This window comes from Branchiostoma lanceolatum, chromosome 6 (assembly GCF_035083965.1).
Source record: "Branchiostoma lanceolatum isolate klBraLanc5 chromosome 6, klBraLanc5.hap2, whole genome shotgun sequence".
NCBI classification, from domain to species: domain Eukaryota; kingdom Metazoa; phylum Chordata; class Leptocardii; order Amphioxiformes; family Branchiostomatidae; genus Branchiostoma; species Branchiostoma lanceolatum.
Window position 1 is genome coordinate 2,672,514 of NC_089727.1, and position 20,486 is coordinate 2,692,999.

The window sequence follows — 20,486 nt, forward strand, 5'->3', positions numbered from 1 at the left end:
TATTTTTCTTTTCCACATATCATGAAACTGAACAAGGTGAATGACCACCAAGGACCCTGGAAACACCTTTTGAAACACTTGCCATGCCAGCTGTTTTACCTTACAAATCACTGTAAAATCAGATCAAGGCCAAAAGTTTGAGGATGCATTTGATAACACAGAAACTCCCGGAAGCAAAGTTGAATACAAGTCATGCACCTGTGCCAAAGGGAATAAACTCAATTCCAAGAAATATAGGACAAACACTCCTGTGCATTCAAAATCCTTGGGAGGGCTGAGTGGTACAATGATGTCCCCTAGTGATGTGATCCTGCACTGCAGCACAAAATGCTGAATTTTGTTTGTGCAAATGCTTTTGAAAATTTGTTACATTTACTTGAACAAATATGCGAATTAGATCATTCAAACCTGTATTAATGATAGTTTAAGCTCTTCACTCATGACCTTGAACCTGTATCCTGCAGTGCTTTCTCTTCGTATGATGACCTTGGAACACATCAACTTGTTCCATCAAGTTTACAGGTTAAGCTTTTCCATTTTCCACTGGAGTAGGCTTCAGGGGGGCCTGCATGCCTTTCTATAGAGTGTAATCAGCTGTTTTAATGAACCGCTCTAATTTGACATAGAATGTAATTGGTGCATTTTGTGCAAAGTGTAATTGTGGCCTGAATTTAGCATCAAGCAATGGCAGCCTGCCGAATTTAACGTAATACATACTAGCTGTTTGTCTTTCTGAATTTAGTGGAGTGTTGATGATACCCCCCCATGCAGGCCCTCTTCCAGGGGGAGGTCCACTAATATAAAAGGGTTTTTAGTTTTACAGAAAGGCTTACATGTATATACAGGTACATGCAGCATACAGAAAATACTCAATTTCTCCACTCTAAGTCTAATTGATGCATGTCTACACAAATCACAATGATAGCAACAGAGCTCCAGTGCTAGTATTTGTGTTGTCTTGTCTTTTACCCTGTAACGATTTATGTTATGCCATTGATGTCTTATATTTGTTTGGTTTGATGAAAAAAGAATGAAATGCAGTACTTTGCTCCAATGATACGTAAAGAATTTCAAACTCAGGTTCGTAGCATGCATACCAACTCAAAATGACCTTGAACTGGTATATCCTGTGCTTCTTCATATAAACATAATGACCTTGAGGATTCGAGATAGAACACCATCAAAATGGCCCCATTAGTTTTACAGGTTAAGCCTGCCCATTTCCCGCTAGAGTAGGCTAGAGTAGGGAAGGCCTTCAGGAGGGGCGCTGATGTGAAGAATTTATGAGGTTTTAGGCCTCTTTTACAGTTCAGCACAGACAGGCTGGCAACAGAGATTTACAGAAAGACTTGGGCACCTAAATCATTACAAGACTCCATTCCTCTGTATGTTAACCTTCTCCCTGCTAAGGCCACTTAGGAGCAAGATAGACCTTGACGTAAAGACGATGGATGGAATTAAGGAATTAAGGAAGGAATTAAGGAAGGAAGGAAGGAAGGGGTGAAAGAGAGAAAGAGAGAGAGGGAGAGAGAGAGAGAGAGAGAGAGAGAGAAAGAAGAGAGAAAGAAATACATGTACCATGCCTTAACACCGTAGATGAGTGAGAGACATACACAAAATGTTCTTACTTCTTGTCTGAAGAAAGACTTGCCATTTCACATCTTTTCACTTTATTAGAAACTTACAAAAACACAGGGGAAACCCATATACTCATAAAAAGAGTCATTATCAGGTCAAACGGTGAGAAAAGTTGAGAAACATAAAAAAGACATTAAGATCACCTTAATCACAACTGAAGAAGACAGGATGTTCTGTTGCAACATGATGAGTACACACATGTAATAAAAGTAGTTTGGGAGATACAAATGTAGAATGTACACGATACACGGACAACTTAGGCCACAGCACTTTAATTTAATGGTTCTTGGATTTTTTAAAAAACATCTGGAAAATCAAGATGAAAACAGAGTCTAAGAGGAAAGTCTGTACGTTGGTGCACACAGTTTCAGGGGAAAAACATACTCACGTCTGTGAATTTAATGCAGAAATGTCCGCGGGGATTTAATTTTGCAGTAGGTAGAAACAGGAGTGTTTGTACCCTGGAATCCAGAGCATATGTACCGGCCCGCGCTCCGATTTACCCGGGCCTACCCTTCTGCTCCCCTGAAGATCTACCCCGCCCCACTATCCGCTAGCCACCCAAACTCTGCAGCCGAGAGCAGATCTTGTTTGGCTAGCGGGAAGTGGGGCGGGGTACGTTGTCGGGCCAGCGGGAGGGTAGGTCCCGAGGAAGCTCCGGGCACTGGCCGGTGTAGGTCCGCGCTCGGTATAATTGCTCTGGATACCAGGGTAGAGTGTTTGTGGCAGTTTTGAAAAAATAGTACCGCTACAGTCACACAATGGAATGGCTTTTCGCAGCAGTTTTAAGTTCGCAGTAAATAGTTCACCGCAAATATTTACAGTAGTTTTCCTTCCAACATTCTGTTTTCATCTTGTCCTGTAACTTGCTATAACTTCAAATTAAAAGGTTTGAGAACCAAGAAATTAAATTAGTGTGGCCTGACAAATTTCTTTGGACAGAAAAGTGGTGGACAAGGAAGACAGTTCTAGTAAAGAATAAACTTTAAGACAGTTCTACTGTCTCCTTATATCAATAAAATACACGACAGATGTTTATTTCTAGAAAACATAATTTCTCTCTCCTACAATAACCTGATTGCCTATTAGCTTTCCTTCCCATGGAACAAATGTGATGTGTGGATTCACACTAAAAACTACACCGTCTTATTAGAAATAAAATAACTACACACATTAGAAATGAAGTATAAGTTATGGTCAGGTGAGTCAGACATGGTGCTGTGACAACAAAATAAAGACTGGAAACTAAAACATGTACATCACATGTACACAAAGTATGAAAACAGCAGTACTGAAAATCATTTGTCAGTGGCTAAAATTTGTTACATTGACTAAAATAATGAAGAGAACAAAACTGCATTGTGTCACCAGCTTCTAAACATTTGAAAAATGTGGTAGTTTGAAAAAGTAAATACCTTTAAATTTAAACCGTACAACCAACAGCGCTTTTCAACCTTTATGATACTCCTTAATATACATCATGTGACTTCCCCAACCTTGATTGTGCATTAGAAAGAGCCAGTCTTGGAAGAAACAAAATCACAGTACGTGCTTCTTGTTTTCGTTTCATACTGTGTTTCTGTGTCTTCCCCACGGCTCTGATCGGCCCAGTGCACAAATCAATTCCATTTTATCCACGTACCAAAAGTCACACAATGTCAACCAATACATTAGCTCCATTGCATATTCAACACAAATTTCCATATATAGTGATTATTACATATTACTTTTTAACACCCCTAAAGCTATTCACTCTGTTTCACTCCTGTGTTTTGCTTTTTCACACTCCAATTATACGTAACTTCCTCCATGTCATGATTTTAACAAAGCCTTTTACAAAGCTTTCGTCCATTTAGAAGGCACTTTTCCTAACTTTTCTTTCATAGTTTACATCACACTATTATTTCCACAAAAACAAAATCACCAACATCAATCAAAGCTCCCTCCTTTTTCCCTTTCCGTCTCAAAACTTGAAAACCCCTTCTCAAACGGTTCCACATTCCTTCTCTTTGCAACATTAGCTTCCACACTTCAAAACTTCTCTAGTTTCTAAAAGATTATATTTTTTCATAAATGCATGCTAGTCAGGCTCAACCCCTTCTCAACTCCTTATATTCTAAACCAATTCACACCCAATCTTTTAGCTAAATCATACAAACGTTCATGTTTGTAAGTTCTTTCTTCTTCCACTTGTAAAAGTATATCATCTAAGGTTTTATGTGATTAATACTTGTTATACTTGAAGAATTCACTTAAAAGAAAAGTGCTACATGTACCTACATGTAATTTTACCGCCTCCATAACTTCTTTCCATCCATGCATAAAGTCATTTTTTGCCTTCCTTCCTTCCCTTGTTCTCCCTGTTGTGTTTTTTTCTGCCCTAAAAAATAGGCTAAATATTTTTCTTGAGATCTCTTTAGTTAATGAATGATATGGACGTCACCTTCTTTTTCCAAGTTTGAGAATCTGTTTCTTACAGAAGAGAAATGCAACTTAAGATTATGAAAAATTTCTCAATGTATTGTTCCTACACTATAATCTGCATCATCCTTCCTATCCAAGTTTCTCACATCTCTTTCTGTACTCAGTCAAAAGCACTGTACATGTGTCTCCTTCCACCATAAGAACAATGTCAACATTTGCTGTAAAAACGGAAAATGTTGAGCTAAAAAGAGTATGCACAAAAACATGAACATAAACCGCTAACATTTCCCTTCTACAGTACTGAAAGTAACCCTCAACTTCCAGGATCAGACTTGAAAATCTCCTTATTTCCCAACAAAACCTTTGACAGCTTTGTCGCTCATTGTCAAAGGCTAAGCTTTGACAATCTGATTAGAGGGTGAAAGTACACAGTAATGCACCTAGGCCTGCCCACAATGCCCTAGATCCATTTGGTTTAGGCCAATTCCGTCTTTCTCGGATTTAAAAGAAATATCGTTAGGTTGAAAATCTACATGAAAACAGAGTCTGAGGGGAAAGTCTGTACTTTGGTGCACACAGTTTCAGGGCGTGAACAGAGTCAGGTACAAGTTTTCACCCCAGCCCTTTTGTGATTTATTCTTGCAAAAAGAGAGCCAACAAATTAACTGCGCGTATGGCCTTACCGTACCTCAAACCATACTCAGAAGTTGGTGACCGTATACTTTAAAGGACTCCACGTTATCTCCTCCTGGTAGATAGTTTTGCATCACAAAAGGCACAACTGTAAGCTCTCGGATTATTTCTCAGATTAAGCTGGAATTTTGTTCCAATATCCTTGATCTGTCCCAGACCTACTAACTTATAAGAAAAGCCGGGTTTATCGAGGATAAGAAGATTAGAGTTTCAACTGTCCAGAAATAGAGTTTTGTGGCTTTTCCTTCAACTGGCTTAGAGCAAAAACTGCTCAGGTGAGAGATAATCTCCTTAACCCTTCACGAGGTCAGCAAGTTGTTAATACTTTTAACTGGTAAGCTCAGGGGGCAAAATGTGATTAAAAGTTATCTTAACTTCTTCTGAATGTAAAAGCTTTCATTTACATGGCAACGAATCCTTTAACAACCAAACTGAATCCTCTCGGTTTGAAGAATGCAACATTGATAATTCCACTACCAGATAATTTCAAACTCCTACAACTGAGGTGCTCCAAAGTTAACAGACACAAAATCAGACATTTACCTTTAAATCAGAAGAGAACTCTGAAAGAAGATTACAGATTCATCCCCTCCTGTCACAAAAGTAGAAAACCAGTTTTCCAAGCTGGTGAGATTACTGAGTCCTTAATCCTCTTTGGTAGCCAATCCTATTTCTCAAGAAGTCAAAGGTCACTTGGGCAAAGGGAAATGTGTTTTATAAATCAGTCACATGGCGTGCTAACCCTCTTACTGGTGGCAACTGTAGATTTAACTTAGTTATAAACTACTATAAGTGTGAACTGTGACCAAATGCAGTACGTGATCGTTTTGCAACTGGAAGGATAGCAAACATTGCACTTTGCCTTACTTATTACAATTTAAAAACTTGAACTGTATTCAAAAGAACCAAACAAAATGTCATTCCTAAATCCAAGTGCTGGCCCACAAATAAAACGTAACTGCACAAAGATACCAGTAACAACAGTATGCAACAAACTGAACTGAACTAACCAATGTGTCCCACCTACCTACTACTGCAACACGTGGACTTTTTTTCCACACATCTACCCAGTTTAGTTCTGTTTGTAATGTCAGCTCCAGGATTTCTGGTGTCCAAACTATCATTTTTTCCACGGAAAAATCTCTAGAGGCAAAGTTTTCAGAGTTTTCCCGAGTTGGCGTTAAGGCATGACGTCCTGCAGGGCGATGACAAAGTTTCCGTTCCTTCACCCATTTTGGAGCTTTGTGCTTCTTGGTTACAGCTGGAAATTATCATTATAATAATATAACTCCCTTTCCTGGCAAGTTGGCTGAAGTACAGCACAGTGTGTTCATCCGTTGCCGTGACGACCAGATGTCCGACGGGCGTTATGTCGTAGTTTCTCCGCCGATTACAAAGTTTCCATTTGAGTTTGTGTTTCTTGGTTACAGCTGGAAGTTATCGTTATAAATATACTCCATTTCCTGGCAAGATGGTGACGACCGAATGTCCGTCGGGAGTCATGTCGTAGTTTCTCCGCCGATGACAAAGTTTCCATTTGAGTTTGTGTTTCTTGGTTACAGCTGGAAGTTATCGTTATAAATATACTCCATTTCCTGACAAGATGGTGACGACCGAATGTCCGTCGGGAGTCATGTTGTAGTTTCTCTGCCGATTACAAAGTTTCCATGGGAGTTTGTGTTTCTTGGTTACAGCTGCAAGTTGTTATCCTTGCTCCCTGTTCTGACAAGCTGGCTGAAGTACAGAACGGTGTGTTCGTCCGTCGTCGTGACAACCGGGTGTCCGTCGGGCGTCATGTCGAAGTCGTAGAACATCTTCTTCATTCCCTGGAAGGTCAAGAGGTCAAGTTTTTAATTACCTTTCATCTAGTCTGGTACGTAGTTGTTAACACAACTGGTAAGCTTTGTTGGCAAAATGGAATTAAAAAATTGTCTAGACGTTTTTGAAATGTAAACAAGTTCTTACATTTACAATGCCACCACCAGATAACTTCAGATTCCTATGACCGAGGTGTTCCAAAGTCGTGGGTCGAGCTGGTAACTTGGTCGATACAGAATACACCATGTTGCATTCTACATTTACCTGAGATGTGACGAGTGTTGACCCGTCGGGACGGAACACGGTGATGTGGAAGTACCCGTAGCTGTGGTGCAGGGCCACGATGTTCCCCTGTGCGTCCACGCACAGTCGTACCGGCGAGTAGCCGAAACCCTTCACAGGAATCTGCTTCAGGAAGTTTCCCCGCCGGTCGAAGATCTTGATGCTGTGAGGGTTGCGGTCGGCCACAATGATATCACCTTAGGGAGGGCGGAGGAAAGATGTGAAGACCATACACAGGTACCACAAGACCATGATACTAAAGCATACAAAACTCTAAACAACACAGTCATAACCATACTGCATGCATTAACTATCAGTAGATCTTTATGCTGTGAGGGTTGCGGTAGGCCACAATGACATGACCTGGGGGAAGGAGGAGGGATTTCAAGTCCAAACTCCAGTCCCACAAGACCATACTAGTATACAAGCCTCTAAACAACACATCAGGCCACAGCAGCGCACCAATTTATTTTCTTCAGAAAGAAGTAAAGATGAAAATAGGTAGCAAGGCCCCTCTCAAGGGCACAACACTGGGTTCCAAGTCAACAACCCTTACCATAAGACCTCCTTGCCACCTGCAATGTAAAATGAAGGCTAAAACCAAGAAACAAACCAACAAACCTGTCCACGTGGTAGCAACACAGGTTGGAAGCCGCAACTGTTTGTAGAGGTCCAGTTTCTGCAGGAGGTTGCCGTGCTGGTTGAAGACGTGAACACACTTGGCGTTGTGGTCCAGCACCAGCACATGTCCCTCATGACTAACCGCGATGTCCTTCACTCCCTTTATGTGCGCCACGCTAAACTTTCCCAGGTAGTCTCCGTTCGGGGCGAAGATCTGGACTCTGCGGTTTCCGGGATCGTTCACTGCGATGTTGCCGTCCGGAGTTATTGAGAGGTGGTTCGGGTACACCAAGCATCCATCAAATTTCCCTTGAATGAATGAATGAATGCTTCATTATGATTATCAAAATTAGCTATGAAAAGTATATTGCAGTCACAGGCTGAACTGCATACTTGTACAATCTTAGTCATTATATGTAAGTATTCTTAGATCACAATTGATACAAACTAGACACAGAATTGCCCTGAGGAAGGTGACAGACGGTCACCAGGACATTGGTCTTGAATAAAACAATGGTTGTGTGCAACTTTGTTTCCCCTTAACACAGCGAGGTTCAGAACGGACAAACTTTGACCTACCTTCTCGACCGAACTGGAACTTGAAGTTCCCTCGACTGTCAAAGACCTGGATCCTGTGGTTCCCCTGATCGGCGACGTACATGTCGCCGTACGAGCTCACCACGACCCCGCCGGTCTGGTTAAACAGGCCGGGTGACTGGCCGTAACCACCGAGCTGGTACTCCAGAGACATGGGGGCGCTGTCAATCAATCCATCAATCAGTCAATCAATCAATCAATATCTACGATGTCTTTATTTAGACTGGAATGCCCTGTTGGCCTTGGCTGTTCTTCCCAAAGGAAGTTCTAAAACCTCAGAGAAATGCTGATATTGTCAATGAATAAATCAATAAATCAAATAATAAATCTATCAAGTAATAAGTCAATCAATCTATAATGTCTTTATTTAAACCAGAATGCCCTGTTGGCTTTGGCCGGTTTGGTTTAAGAGGTCCAGGAACACAGATGAAAAAAAATTAGTAAAAAAATGAATAAACAAATGCCTAATGGAATAAAAACAACTTGTCCTATATCACAGTCTGCAAAGTATTGTCTTCTTTCTTTGAAAGTCCTTACTGACAGGTTGTAAAGAGTTTATTCATATGTCCTGTTGTTTAACTACTGTCAGTATTTGTTTTTCATTATTTTGGATTGTGACGTAAAGCCGGCGGCCCCGTGTATGAGGGAGCTTCGGGCATAAGCCTCAAGCATCTGCACGTAAAGAAACCCTACACACTTATCGAGAAGAGTAGGGGTGACCTAGTGTGCTTGCCCTAAAACAGAAGCCGTAGCGAAGCTGCATTGCACCACCACTAGCTACTTGAAAAAACATCATGCTTCACCTCTATTGAGGATGACTGTTTTAATGTATTGTATACTACCAACCTGTGGGAGTAGTGGTGGGCCTTGTTGTAGCCGCCGTTCTGGTAGTGGGGCTTCTTCTGCATCCCAGTTGGAGCTCTGGGAGGGGGGCGCGGGGGTAGGTCCGGGTTCGGTGACGCCCCCCTCCCTCCTCGGAAGGACCCCCTTGGTGAGTTTGTTGTGTAGCGGTTCCCGTTGTTGTCTCCGACCACTGGAATGAGGTCGTCGACCTGGTGAAAGGGAATAATATCAATCCAGTTAAGCTCACTAAAGAGCTATTCTTACACAGGTCGTGACAGAGACACTATGTACAGTATTTACAGGTTCATTGTACCAGGAGAATTCCCCTAGCTCTTTTCAACAAGCACTATGAACAGTGGGTCAAGGTTTAACGTCCCGTCCTAAGGACTGCGACCCTTTCCAGTACCGTGCATGCCGGGTGAGCGACAACAGCTAGGATTGAACTCACGGCTTCTAGTTCCAGAGGCAGGCCGCTAACCACTGGACTACGTGCGTTACCTACCTACCTGATTTGAGTCCTTGAGGATGAAGGTTTGGCGCCGGTCGTCAGGGATACGGGACTTCGAGCCCGTCCGTCTCTCCACGCCCTCTCCGTCGACGTCGCTATCGTCCTGAGGCGGGATGATGATCTCTTCCGGAGTGTCGTGGATCGAGAAAGTTCTGGTTTTCTCAAACGGCAGCCTCCCCGCTCCCTTGGGCGGCAGCTCTGGCGCAGACTCTGCACCGGCACTGCCGACCTCTCCCTTGACCTTTGACCCTGACTTCCCGCCCCCCGACCCGTCGCTGAACCCTGACTCTGAGTAGTACGACGACCCGCGTGACGGGCTGTTTTCGTTGTCGTTTGGGCTGGCGTCCCCGCTAGACGACGCCTCAGCTTTAAGCTCCTCGCTTTTCAACGACCCGACCGAACCCTTCTCGATGAGCTCCAGCAGGTCGGAGTTCACCACAAACTGTATCTCTGCCTTGTGCTGGGGGTTAAAGGTCAGGAGAGATTGCAGCTGGGTCTCCACCTGACCCTGGAGAGAGAGGATCTCCACGTGGCTGCCCTGCCTGAGGAGGTTTTGAAAAAATAATCTTCATTAGTTCTGTATTTTCCAACAACAAAATCAACAAAGACATATATAGTAGAAACATAATTGTACTTATCTGGAACTCTTTACCTGTAACAATCCGCCAACACATGTACTCAAACCTCAGCATTCTATCAGTCAAGAAATTACTAGCTACTTATTACAAATCACAGGTAAACTCCATATACTCAACCGACAACATATGCACCTGGTCCTCTATCTGTAGATGTGACAAGTGCCTGGCAACCTAAAATCATACCTCTTGTTTTTCTCTTGTTCATTTTTTGTATTGTATTGTATTGTATTGCATTGTATTGTAGTTTTATTGTTTATTTGTTGAGGAGCCGGCCCTGTAGAGAAACCAGGCTTCTGTTTCCGGCTCCTCACAGATTTGTTTTTAATCTGTAAAGCCGAACAAATAAATAAAGAACAGAACGGAAAAGAAAAGAAAAGGAAAGTGATCTCGAACCAGTTTAGCTCAAGAGTGAACAGATGAGCTAATCTTCCACTGGTCGTGACAGGAAGACAGACACTATATACAGTATTTACAGGTTCATTGTATCGGGGAAATTCCCCTACCTCTTTTCGACAAGCACAATGAACAGTGGACCACGGCTTAACATCCCGTCCTAAGGACTGCAACCCTTTCCGGTAGCATGCATGTCGGGTGAGAAACACAGCCGGGATCAAACCCGGGGCTTCTAGTTCCAGAGGCAAGATCGCTAACCACATTTAAACAGCTCAAATTTCCCAGATTTCTGGGTAATTATGTATTCCACTTTATTGATAGTACATGCCTGAGTAGGTTCTCGGTGAACGTGCACCCGTGGTTGATCCTGTCGACAGTGTCCTGGATGTGAGACTGCAGCCGGTTCAGCGCCTCCTGCTTCCCCGCCATCCAGTCGTTCAGCTCCTCCACAAGCTCCTCCTTGCACTGCTCGAGAACCGTCTTTAGGTCCGCTATCGTCTCGTTGATCTGCTGGATAACCTCCTCACCTTGTTTCTCGACCTGGACAGCTGAATCTTGCAAGGAGGCCTGCTTTTTCTTAAGACTGTCCACCTACAGTTGTATATGATAGAGTTATTTGGACTGAAATGTATCTCTGTGATGCCTGCTTTTTCTTGAGACTGTCTACCTATGTGATAGAGTTATTAGGACTTAAATGATGTAATTTGTATCTCTGTTATACTGTAAATGCAGAAATGTTCGCGGCGGTTTTATGTTCGCCGTGAACTCTTCATGAATAAACAAAGGTTCAAACAAACAAACAAACAAACAAACAGACCTTCTCCTTGCTCTGCTCGACCAGGGTCCGCAGCCCGTTGCCGACGGCGACGTTCTGGTCCGTGAGGTAGACGTAGCTGTGGGAGGTGATGGCGTGGTCCAGGACGGTGCACTCCTTGCAGATCGGCACCTGCGATGGAAAAAATGACTGATGAACTGCCGAAAATAATTTCATCAGGTTGGTAGAACATAAGTTTTTTCTACTCAACCAGTAATGTCTCTCACCTGCTTTTGTTAAAAATGTCTCTCCCCTGCTTAGGTTTCCATGCCTATATCAGACACCTTCCTCAGAGCTTCTGACTTGAGTACTGTTTCTTACTATTATATGTATACATGTACGTAAGCAATTATTGTGAGAGACATTACTGGCTATGTAAAAGAAAACTCCAATATCCTATGACTGATGAACTGCAACAGTATGGGACCCTTTTACTAAAAGATAAACTGGAAAGGGTATACTGATTTAGATACATCCATGAATAGTTTCATCAGGTTGGTAAGTCACTGAATAAAAAGACTCTTTATACCAGTAAGATTTGCCCTGAGGAAGGTGACGGATGGTCACCAAAACGTTGGTAGAATACATCACTTGGTTGTGTACCAAGAGTCTTTCTATTCAGATACAGATACAGCTACATATGCAGATACAGTTACAGATACAGATACAGTTACAGATACAGATACAGATACAGGATACAGATACAGTTACAGGATACAGATACAGTTACAGATACAGTTACAGATACAGATACAGTTACAGGATACAGATACAGTTACAGGATACAGATACAGTTACAGATACAGTTACAGATACAGATACAGTTACAGGATACAGATACAGTTACAGGATACAGTTACAGATACAGATACAGTTACAGATACAGTTACAGATACAGATACAGTTACAGGATACAGATACAGTTACAGATACAGATACAGTTACAGATACAAATACAGTTACAGGTACAGCTACAGATACAGATACAGATACCTGGCATGTGTTGCAGTAGAACTTGAGCGGCTCCCCCTGGTGCGTGGTGCAGAACACAGGTCTCTGGAGGGCACTTCGGCCTGCTGTACCTACATGTAAGAAAATCTATCATTTATTCAATGTAGATCTACACATGAGTAATGATTACCCAATCTGATGTGAATATTCTGCTTTCTTTTATGTTACCACTAACACACTTGTTTTGTTACTTGTATTACAACCTCTTGTGTTACTTGTGTTACAATCTGCTACCAGTTTTATTCATTTTCTTTGAAGATGCTGTCTGAAACGTCTGACCATTTACAAAATAATCCTGTTGCTTGAGTAACTGTTTATTGTGTATCTTATTACCTGGATGTCTAACCTTTATGTAAACTGGGCCCATGTAAAAATACACAGCTGAAGGCTACCTATAGCTATGAAAAACGGAGTTGAAGGCTACCTATAGCTGTTTGAAAATTTGATAAATAGAAACAAACAAAGTACCCTGCAGCTCTTCTAGAGGGACTACATGGTGGTTCTGGAAGCACAGCATCCAGTTGTGGGCGGAGACGCAGTTGGGGCAGATGTAGCTGGCGCACTCCATGCACCGCGACACCGCGGCCGACTTGCTGGTACAGCTGGTGCAGACGATGTTAGCAGAGCTGAGCAGGATGTTCTCCAGCATGTTCCTCGCAACGAAGTCATCGGGGAGACCAGAGAGGCCCTGTGAATAGAGCTGTGTACTTAAAGAAATTTTAGACACAGGTACACGTTTTACCTGAACTACTTAATATTCGAACAATGGTTGATTTTCGATAAGGACAGGACTTAAACAAATTTTGGAAACAGGTACTGGTGCACAGGTTTATCTGTACTACTTGTGTTCAAATAATTGTTGATTTTCAATGTCTAAAAGACAAAAGCATGTTTGAACTTATAACAACATGATAATGTTTAACTGTCCTAGACACAAGCCTATTCCATGGCATGTATGATAACCACTACCCTCGCCGCCAGTGAGCTATAAGGTAATATTTATATGAAAACAAATTCCAGACTTGTAAACTGATTAGTACAGGCCCAGTACCGGTAGAGCAGTGTTCCGGTATTTTGGACCTGTACTTAATCGACTGTACCGGTACTGGACAGGACAAAATTAAAGAGGACATTAAAACATTGAAAAACTTTTCTTGGTGGGATTTTTGGTGAAATCTTGGCAATTCTGGGGTGTCTATGACAGGTCAGACTTCTCCATCTTTTCGCCTTCTGGACCCCCGCGAAATAGTCGCGAGCTGGCACTTTTAACTTAAGGCAAATGGACTAGCTGTTAAATTCTCCAAAGGAATGCATGCATTATTGGCACAGTAAAGGTGGTAATATCAACTGTTAAGGTGGCGTCTCTCCCAAACAGCTCTACCTGTGAAGGTAGAGAGGTCTCCTGTTCGCAGACGTCGCACGTCAGGACGATTCCCGGCTCCTTCTGGAGCTGTTTGTCCAGGCAGGGCTGGCAGAAGGAGTGGAGGCATGACAGGACTTTGGGTTTCTTGTAGTGCTGCTCGCACAGCGGACAAGTCAGGCTGATGTCAGCCGCAGAAGGGCTGCTTCGGTCTGTTGCTGACGCCATCTTAAGCTGCTGGAGGGTAGAGGACAAGAAATAATACACAGCTGTTAACTTTGGGACCGCATCTGTAAGCAGCGCCCCCTATAGCTGCAGTGCAAATTGAACCAGTCAGAATTGGCCTGGACAAGAAATAGCACACAGTTCACAGTAAAGACTTAAAATACCATAATATGATGGGGCCACACCGATCTAAGTTGCTGCTTGTCATATTTTCAAAAAATCAATGTAATATTGCAGCTTTAGTTACCAAGGCCACAACAATTTAACCTCTTGAGAAATATTGCTATGTTAGTATGAGGAAACTTTGAGGACAATAAATAACACACAGCTGTTAACTTTGGGACCGCATCTGTAAGTAGCACCCCCTATAGCTGCAGTGCAAAGTGAACCATTCAGAATTGCCCTGAGGAAGGTGACAGACCGTCATCGAAACGTCTGTTGAATAAAACACTTGGTTGTGTACAAAGAGTCTTTTTCTTTAGTAATCCCAGTTCTCAAAGACAGAAAGATCCAACAAATTTTTTTCCATCATACGCGGCAAAATTCTGTCCCATGATGGAATGACAGAGCCAGAGCTAGAGCCCTGCCACAATACCATAGACCAGGAGTTCTAGCTAGCTTGACATATCTTCCATCATATTTTTTTCATCATCCCAATTTCCCATGACCGAAAGATCCTACAAAGAGGACTTTTTTCTGTCACCTTGTAAAAACGTTTACTAATCCATTCAAATTTAGACATGTTAACATCTTTATTCATGGATTTTTGTCCATCAAGGTTGACAAAATGATCTAGAAATCTTCCATTAAATGCAACAAAATTCTGTCAAATGATGGAAAGACAGGTGCTGGCTAGAACCCTGCCATAGACATGTTATATCCTTGAGTGACTGATACAGGGATGATATGGCTAATTTAACGTCAGGTATGCTCCAGGCACTCTGGTTATGTGGCAATAATGTTATTGCAGCTGGACAGATGGGAGAGAATTGCCCCACTTAACATTTGAACCGAGAGGTCCCTCAAATCTCTGACCCCTCATACACAACTGAGTTTTCTATTTATGTTTCCTTATGTTTCGCCAACGAAACATATTGTTTTTGTAAGGTTTCTTCTCCTTCTTCTTCTCCTGTCAAACCTTCAAATCGCTTCTTCTCGGTCGTCCGTCGACCAAATTAGCTGAAATTTGGTATGCAGGTAGAGTACGTGTATACCCCTAGACCCTTTTAAAAATTTTTTGATATAAGTTTTTAAAATGATTTTATGGAGGTTTTTTGGTCATTTTCCGACAAAAGTCGCACATGATGGCCTCCAGTGCCGTGGTGTTGAAACCTGAGGACCTGAAATTTGGTTTAGTTGTGCATTGGATATTTACCCAAAGGACCCCATTATTTTCTTTGGTATACACTACTTCAAAATGATTTATTTTGCAATTTTTTGATGGAATTTTTGGTTATTTTCTCACAACTAGGTCATCTTGTAACATAAGCCCTCCTGCACTAATCCCCTGTCTGGGAGTTAAAACCAAGCAGATGTCAGGGGGTACCTGTACTAATGGTATTACAGAAAGTTATATGTACCTTATGTTACATGGTACGGATGTTATATTTCAGATGTAGGTACCTATAGGAACGGTGAATACACCTGACAATAAATTATGCTAATGAGGACCTAATTTGCATCATGTATGCATAAAGTTGTATGTCCCTTACCGTAAAAGCTGCGGATGTCATCTTTCAGATGAAGGTACCTTTAGGAAAGGCGAACACACCTGGCCATAAATTATGCTAATGAGGACCTCATTTGCATGATTTATGCGTAAACTTGTAATTCCCTTACCGGAAAAGCTGCAGATGTCAAATTTGAGATGTACGTACCGTTAGCAAAGGTGATCACACCTGGCCATGAATTATGCTAATGAGGACCTCATTTGCATAATTCATGCATAAACTTGTATTTCCCTTACCGTGAAAGCTGCGGATGTCATCTTTAAGATGTAGGTACCATTACGAAAGGTGAATGCACCTGGCCAAAAATTATGCTAATGAGGACCTCATTTGCATAATTCATGCAGAAACTTGTATTTCCCTTACCCTACAAGCTGCAGATGTCATATTTCAGATGTAGGTAGCTATAGGAAAGGTGCACACGCCTGGCCATGACATATGCTAATGAGGACCTCATTTGCATAATTTATGCCTGATGTTGTATTCCCCTTACTGTAAAAGCTGAGGATGTCATCTTGAACATGTAGGTACATGTAGGAAAGGTGAAAGCACCTGGACATAACTTATGCTCATTTGCATAAATTATGCATAAACTTGGATTTGCCCAGGACTTATTTTGGGACAGCCCACTTCTTGCATGAGGAGTACGGGCGAAACATCCTGAATTTGCTCTTAAAGCAAATGGCGGCCAGTCTAGTTCAATCTATGTCTATCATAACCTCTGCACCATTTAATGGCATAATCACGTATCATTAACATTATTGGGGATATAATTCTTATGGACAGTTTTATGGAATATTTTATTGATCCTTATGGTTGAAAAGGGGTCATTTGAGTCCAAAGGTAATCTCATTTGATACAGACTTTTTTCTACATAATAAAAATGTAATAAGACTGTCTCATCAAGCGTTCAATAGGTAGACAAATCTTTGCTTCACAAATTCCAACAATAGGGACAACAGAATCTAATTCTCCACTTTGATTGGCATGTTGTGAAACAGGCTACTATATACTATAATAACATATGACAGATATGGAACTAGGAACTATTTTTTTCTAGTTTATTACATATTAGTTAGCTCTGCTAGTTCATTCTAGTGATGCTGAAGAAGAGTGATGGATGTCACTCAAAACGTCCTGAAGTAAAATAAACTCCATAATTCATCCCGTTGTAGAGTTTGAATTGTATATATTAAGTATTGTTTACCTGGATGTCTAACCTTCATCAATGTACATATGACAGAGTTTCTCAAAATTGCTCTCACTTTAGTTTACAAAATCATGCAACTACGCAAATTCAATTTAGTACTTGTTGGACAATTTTATGTGAAATTCTAGCAGGTGGACATCAAATCAACAGAAGGCTGGGGTGAAAACTTGCCCCTGATCCTGTTCACTCCCTGAAACTTTCCTCACAACATGACTCCATCTCAATATAGCTTTATCTTTTCAAATCCAAGAACAAAGAAATCATATTGGTATGGCCTAAGAAACTAAAACTGAAATTTACAGCTTAAATGAAGTGACAGTAAAACTAAATATGGTTAAACTTTGATTAAAATGAGGTATGCCTTGTAGCATTGGTTTGTTTTGCATAAAGGAAATACTACATCATAAATATCACGTATGTCAGACATCACATAATCGAATGAACATTGAGGTGAAAGATCACAGCAAAAACTCCTGGACACCAGCCATGCTTCTCTAAAGCCTGTCGCCTACCATTTCCTGTAATGTACATATTGTAAATCATAACACATCATAACGCAGGCCTATATCACTGCAAAAACCTGGTGACCAGGTCATTAAGTTTGGGCTACGGTCTGACAAAATACCTATGAGAACAAACAATACAACAGGATAAACTGTTAGTTGTCACTTACTGAAGTCTCACTGCCAAATGTTCATCCTATGAGTCTGTGTCTGTGCGGTAAGATTTTAGGGGCATGAGAGTCAAGCAAGGCTAAATATAGCCACCCTGTCAGATAGCTTACAGCAGCATGCGTAGTTGGGTTATGTGTACATTTGTAGCCTCTATACCAGCCTCCAGGAGCCTTTTAATACATGTTGTATTGCAGGTTACATATTACATGTAAGTATGACTGTTTCCTGGGAATAGGTGCACTGGTGCACCTAATTTTACTTTAAAAAGTTCAGTGCACAGAATAAAATGGGAAGTACAGTAGTAAGTAGTTAGTATGCATGTACAGCAGAAAATAAAAGAACCTAAATTCTATAGCTAACTCCAAAATCATGATGAAGACTTAGTAATACAACAAAGATTTTAAAGTTTTTTTCTGACAACTGAATGCAAATAACTACTCTGGAGGTTGTTCTAGAGGTTTCTACAAGTCAGGATTTGTGAGGCTTATGATGTGCTGATGGCATATCAGTTCAACTTGTACTGGGTCTGGGATTCTCGTTGGCCACCCATCGAAAACAGAAAGCACATTATACAGGGCTTGAAATAGAGGGTGCATGTGCACCTTTGTGCATCCCAAATTGGAGCTGTGCACCTAACAGTTAGTGATACATATTTTTGTAGGCTATAGGGTAAAGGTACTATTGTACACATTATATAATATTCTTGAAATCTAAGTTTCAGAAAAAATGCAATTTAACCTTTTGAAATTTTGAAGCTAGCTATAGAGTTACAGATTGCAGACAGGCAGTAACATTAAACTTTGTAATTATGTTTTGCTGACTTTCAACTTTACTTTATGTTGTTCACACAAAATTCTTTCTGTGCACCTAATTTTTTGGGGTTGGATGCACACATACAAAATGTATTCCAAAACACACCAAATTTCTAGCCCTCCCAAAAAGCCTGACCCAAAGAGCCTGGTCTGGAGGCTATGCTGTGCAGCCTTGACAGCTGTGAGACGGGGTGGAGCAAACTGCTACGAGTATGTTTACAGGGACTACAGTCGGACACCGATAAAATCTCTAGTGGTTGCCGATAGAGCCTGTGCTATGTTTATTACATGCGCTCTGTTGTGAGAGTTGCATATCAGTCGTCAACTCTTTTAAATATTTCCTGGTCACCAGGGGAAGAGTACAAAAGTAATGACTGGCAATTTCAGTGTTGGTGAGAGACATAAACCTTTTGCAAAGAAATGATCTTTAAGTATTTTGAAAAAATAGTATTCTTAAGGACAACGTGTAGTCGCTGTAGTGTACAAAAGAAGACTCAGGTTACTGTCTGAAGTGAGAACAAAAATTTTCATGGTGGTTTGAAGAAATGATCTGCAAGTATTTTGACTAGTGCTGCGTACCTAAACGTAACATCAGGTACAGGTGTTTAGGTACAGGTGCCTGTACTTGTACCTGAACAATTTGAAAAATTAACATGTGTTTCTCTGAACATCTTCAATAATGACAGAAACATATTAAATATTTTACTGTTTTCAACTTGTCAGTATCTTTATTCAAAGAACATAACTAGGTTTCCTACCGCCAAACTCCCTTCATAACTCCTTGCCTGCCTGAATGATCCGTTGCATATTGATTACGCTGTTCCAAGGTGTCAATTTGGTCATGTTTGGTGTTGCATGAGGCCATGAAGTCAGGAGATCAGTGACAAAATGCGCACATATCGTTACTTGGTGTAAATTTATATCGGTACAGTACCGGTACTTCATGATCTGGTATTTTGGACCTGTACCTAATCAATTTTTACGGTACAGTACCGTACGGTACTGTCAGTACCGGTACGCAGCACTAATTTTGACCCAGGTGACTGAACAAAAATTTTCACTGTGGTTTTCAGTTTGCGGTGAAAAGGTCACCGCAAGACTGCAGGCATAGAACCACCGTGAAAATTTCAACGTTTACAGAGGTTGGGCAAAACGTATCTCCAAGTACAAATACTTTGCAATTTGGGACTAACAGCTGGAGTTCTCACATATTGTGGCAACTCTGTTGCAAGTCGCTAGACGGAGCTAACGTTGATACAGCTGGTGTGAGTTGTGACTACACAATTTGACCAATCGGGACCATTCAGGCAAAAGAACACCGTTATTCTTTGTTTAAAGTGCTCCATATAACCACCTTCAGGAGTCTGTCTCGCCACTAACAGCAGGGTTTACGAGAGAATCATGTATGAGGGTGTCAAACTTACACGGCCTCTTGTTGATAGCCGGGCGTTATCAAAGATACAACATTTTACAGTCCTTCAAGAATAATCGTTTACTGTAAGGTTATGAATCCACGCAAGGGCTTTACAACAAACTATTCTTGAACAAAATATATTGATAAACCTTCGAAAGTTGTTGATAACGTCATACATACCGGAATGTGCCGATAAAATCGCCTTTCTTTGCACAATATTGGTGTGAAAACTCGACTTACAGACCGACACCCTCAGAATGACAGGAAAGGTAGGTTATAGTTTCAGTATTTTAAGTGCCTGATAAATAAGAACACTTTAAAGCGCAACATATGCTTAATCTTTTCCAAAGTACATATAAAATTCATTTGTCTGGTTAATTTCTAAAATATTGAAATTTGTAAATTGACAGTCAAATATTGACTCTTCTTTTACGAAATATATAGAGGCATAGTTTTAAATCTCAATAGACACCTCTCAGCACCGCCATTGAATCCATGCACGCGGAAGCTGGCAGACGAAAATATCAGGAATTCTTCTCGCATATTTTCCTGAATTTGTACCGATGTGTTGACTTGACAGGCCTTATGGTGGCATAGACGTGACAGCCGGGTCTCTTGTTTCACTGGGTATCGCCTTTTCGAGCCTCCGAAACGCTAACTAACGCCATCTGGCTTTTTCGCGAGGGAAGACCCGTTCCATAAAAGTGTCGTCTGCTGCAATGTTTACGTGGGGAGGGGGGCGGGGTCACAAGTCAGATTCTTGTCGCTCTAATCTTGTTGTGTA

The 20,486-nt window shown here is 41.4% G+C and overlaps 1 protein-coding gene across 1 annotated transcript; it reads right to left on the reverse strand.

Moving 5' to 3' along the window:
• Positions 1-1,653: 1,653 nt before the first annotated feature.
• Positions 1,654-19,962, reverse strand: LOC136437177 (tripartite motif-containing protein 3-like). Its single transcript, XM_066431660.1, has 12 exons — positions 19,883-19,962; positions 13,662-13,874; positions 12,749-12,968; positions 12,263-12,351; positions 11,273-11,401; positions 10,784-11,046; positions 9,423-9,990; positions 8,920-9,125; positions 8,056-8,234; positions 7,477-7,785; positions 6,838-7,052; positions 1,654-6,581 (listed from the first exon to the last, which is right to left on the reverse strand). Exons 2-12 carry the CDS (start codon positions 13,866-13,868, stop codon positions 6,444-6,446), a joined length of 2,523 nt encoding a protein of 840 aa, XP_066287757.1. The 5' UTR covers positions 13,869-13,874; positions 19,883-19,962; the 3' UTR covers positions 1,654-6,443.
• Positions 19,963-20,486: the final 524 nt, after the last annotated feature.